This window comes from Porites lutea, chromosome 3, assembly GCF_958299795.1.
Source record: "Porites lutea chromosome 3, jaPorLute2.1, whole genome shotgun sequence".
Lineage (NCBI taxonomy): Eukaryota > Metazoa > Cnidaria > Anthozoa > Scleractinia > Poritidae > Porites > Porites lutea.
In genome coordinates this window covers 41616485-41619473 of record NC_133203.1, presented here as the reverse complement: position 1 = coordinate 41619473, position 2989 = coordinate 41616485, and the positions used below count along the sequence as shown (strand labels likewise).

General features: G+C 40.5%; 1 protein-coding gene across 1 annotated transcript in view; it reads right to left on the bottom strand.

Annotated features, from left to right (window-relative positions):
* The window catches only part of LOC140932324 (uncharacterized), a 64659-nt gene continuing 61670 nt past the window's right edge, over nucleotides 1-2989 (bottom strand). The window contains exons 11-12 of the mRNA XM_073381945.1: nucleotides 2636-2804; nucleotides 1-373 (exon numbers count right to left, since the gene is read on the bottom strand). Of these exons, the coding sequence (XP_073238046.1) occupies nucleotides 1-373; nucleotides 2636-2804 (542 nt within the window). The remainder of the gene's footprint in view (nucleotides 374-2635; nucleotides 2805-2989) is intronic.

Below are 2989 nucleotides of genomic sequence, written 5' to 3'. Positions count from 1 at the left end.
CTACTGCCAGGGCCCCAATTTTGTCCCCTGCGGGACACCTGCCCTGACAGATCCCCAATCCGAGTAGCAATCGTGGGTGAGTTTCGCTCGTTGCTTCCTGTCAGTAAGAAAATCTGCAATCCAGTCCAGCACCCAAGGTGGTAGCTCATAATCAGTAAGTTTAGCCATAAGAATGGCGTGGTCGATGAGATCGAATGCTTTCCTAAAGTCAAAGAGCACCACGCGCACAGTAGAACCGTTGCCGTCAGTAATAAATAAGTAAGAAATGCCCAATAAATCACCCAAATCCCGTCCATCCATGGGAGGCCTGTTTGGTTCCATCACACGACAGTTGAAGTCAGCCAAGAAGATACATTTGACATAGTTGTTGCAGCTTCAAAAATAGCATTAAGTTCAAGTTTCCACTGGCTTTTTGGGATATAATATTAGGAGGTCTGTAGACGCCGACGATTGCAAACCAAGGCTTATTTATTTTGACTTTCAATAACATGGATTCGGTACGAAAACTTGACGTGTCTATATTGAAACGTGTTATGACACGAAAACAGATGTCATTCCTTATGAAGATCATCAGCCCATCGCCATGAGCATTTCTATCGACACGATACATACGAAATCCTTCCACATTAAACTGACTATTGCTAAGGTAGCATCTATTTTTGTCTCTGTTATGAGGAGTATGTCAAACCTTCCAGACATAAGCCAACTTCTAATTTCATACAATTTAAAGCCAGCGATACTATTTGCGTTAGGTGCCTAATCTTGGTATTAGCTCGACGTTTTTTGCAATTGCATCAAAAGAAGACCAAAGCGTCCCCTTATAGTGTCTGTGTACATCCACCCCCTCCCCTCAAACAAACTTGGGGAGACACGCTAAAGTTTATATCCTAAGAGGACATATAAAAGGACGATTTATCTCAACACTCTTAAATTTTCTCAAAAATTTATCGAGCGGTTTAAAAATTATTTGCTAATTTGTTAAAGTAGACCGAAATGTTTACATTACCGCTAACAAGAGCGCCTTGATACATACTAATCAAATTCTCTTTTCTACCAATTGGCTGGAGGTATCCTCATGATCTTTTACCCACGTTTTTAAAAAGATTGAAACTACTATGAGGTGAAATTGCATGTCAAAAGCGCTTCGTTTAGTACAGATAACAGTCGAACATCAAGATTGTCAATTTTTTACCGTATTTCTAACCATAAAAACTTCATCCCAAAATATCTCGATAACGCTCTTACAGATTTCGCTTAAACTTCATGAACATCAAGGCAGATATCGTAGGTAAATGCTCCACTAAACGATTCTGGAAGAACAGTTCCCAGTGCCGAGAAATACTGCTGCAAGTAAAATAGGTAATGGCGTCATTTCGTTGCTATGACAACTCCGACGTTATCGCAACCCTGATCATAACCAATTTTCTTCTTTATCTAATACAACTGTGGTGTCAATTTTTCCAAATCTTTGTTTATGGCGACGTAGTTTACGCTCAAACTTGGGAGGTATTGACCTTGAAAAACTATATCGAGCCACCTTAAAGACAAATTTCAGGCCAATGAAAATATGAACCTAATATCTAGGGTAAAAAAAACAAAACCCTCTTTGCGGGAGCATGGATATTTTCTGAGACTTAATACAACAGAACTAGTCAAAAGCAACTGAAAAAGGACAACTATTTGGTGGGAATAAATTGACAAGTGCAGAGCAAACCCTCACAATACGATCATCAGGATCTGTGTACAAGGGGATCCATTTCGGTTTGAAGCAAGAAAATCTGATGGAATTGTTGCCTCTAAAATGGGATACCTGTGCCACAGCAACCCCACAGTCCTCTCCACATGGATTTGAACACTTGCTATTCCTCTGTTTTTTTCTCCACTTGATGCAAATTTGACTTCCCTTTTGTAAATGCTGGAATAACCAGCTTGGCTTGCTTTAAAACAACACTCTCCGCGAAAACGGTCGTTAAGATACGAACTCAAGCATTAAAATTGCACAGACATTTCGGTCGCCTCAAGTAGGACAAGTAAAGTACGCGCGTGAGGAAGGAAAACGTTTTAGGTGAATATTCCTTGTTCGTTACGCAATGTTCGTGAAACTATTTACAACTCAACTGAATAAAATTGCATCAAAACGACTTTGTATAAACTCTGTCTGCGACGATTAAACCCTTATCTGCCATGACCATGTCTCCTGGTCACCGTCTCGACTCTGCCGAAATCCAGAAATTTCTCCTCTCTGTAGCGCGGAGTTTCTTCGAATTCCTCGCCTTGGTTTTTTTAAAAATGATGGACAACAACAATGCAAACAACCATATCTACATCTCTTCGAGCTGGTTTTGATTACGTTTGAGGGACACCAACATGGCGGGTAGCAACCGTTCTCAAGCGGCGGGTCACAAGGGTGAAAACCAAGAAAAGAGGTTTTACCATAATATTACAGTGCGTCAGTATCCAGGTTAGCACAGGTTTCCCCGGTTATTAAGCTACGTGTAGCCAGTTTAGAAGATGTGACACGTATAAATAAAGTTGTTCAGTTCAGCTCAGTTCAGTGGGCAGCATGCTTTTCCCTGCTACAAATTAAACGGTAAACACTTTTCAGTGGGCCTCTCACCCCACCCTTTGCTCATACCAGAGGCCAGAAGCAAGAGAAAGCAAATAATGTTTTCCCATACCTGAAATATGCTTACAGGTACTTTTAGTTTGACTTCCTGCTGCAAAATGAGCTCTCTTTTCAGCACGGGAAGTTTCTTCAACCAGTGGCTGTTCATCTCTGGGCTTGTTGTCATTTTCGGAAGACCCTGTTGGTTGGTTATAAAAATGCTGTCATTGTGAGAGAAAAATGATGAAAGCCCCTTTCTGCTGAAGAGAAAGTTAATAGAGTTGTTTTAAAGAATCCTGTAAACTACAAAAGATTCACTAAATGTTCTGGAATAGCAAGTGCTTTTGGATTGTATATCATTGCCCTGTTAATTTGAACTGCCTA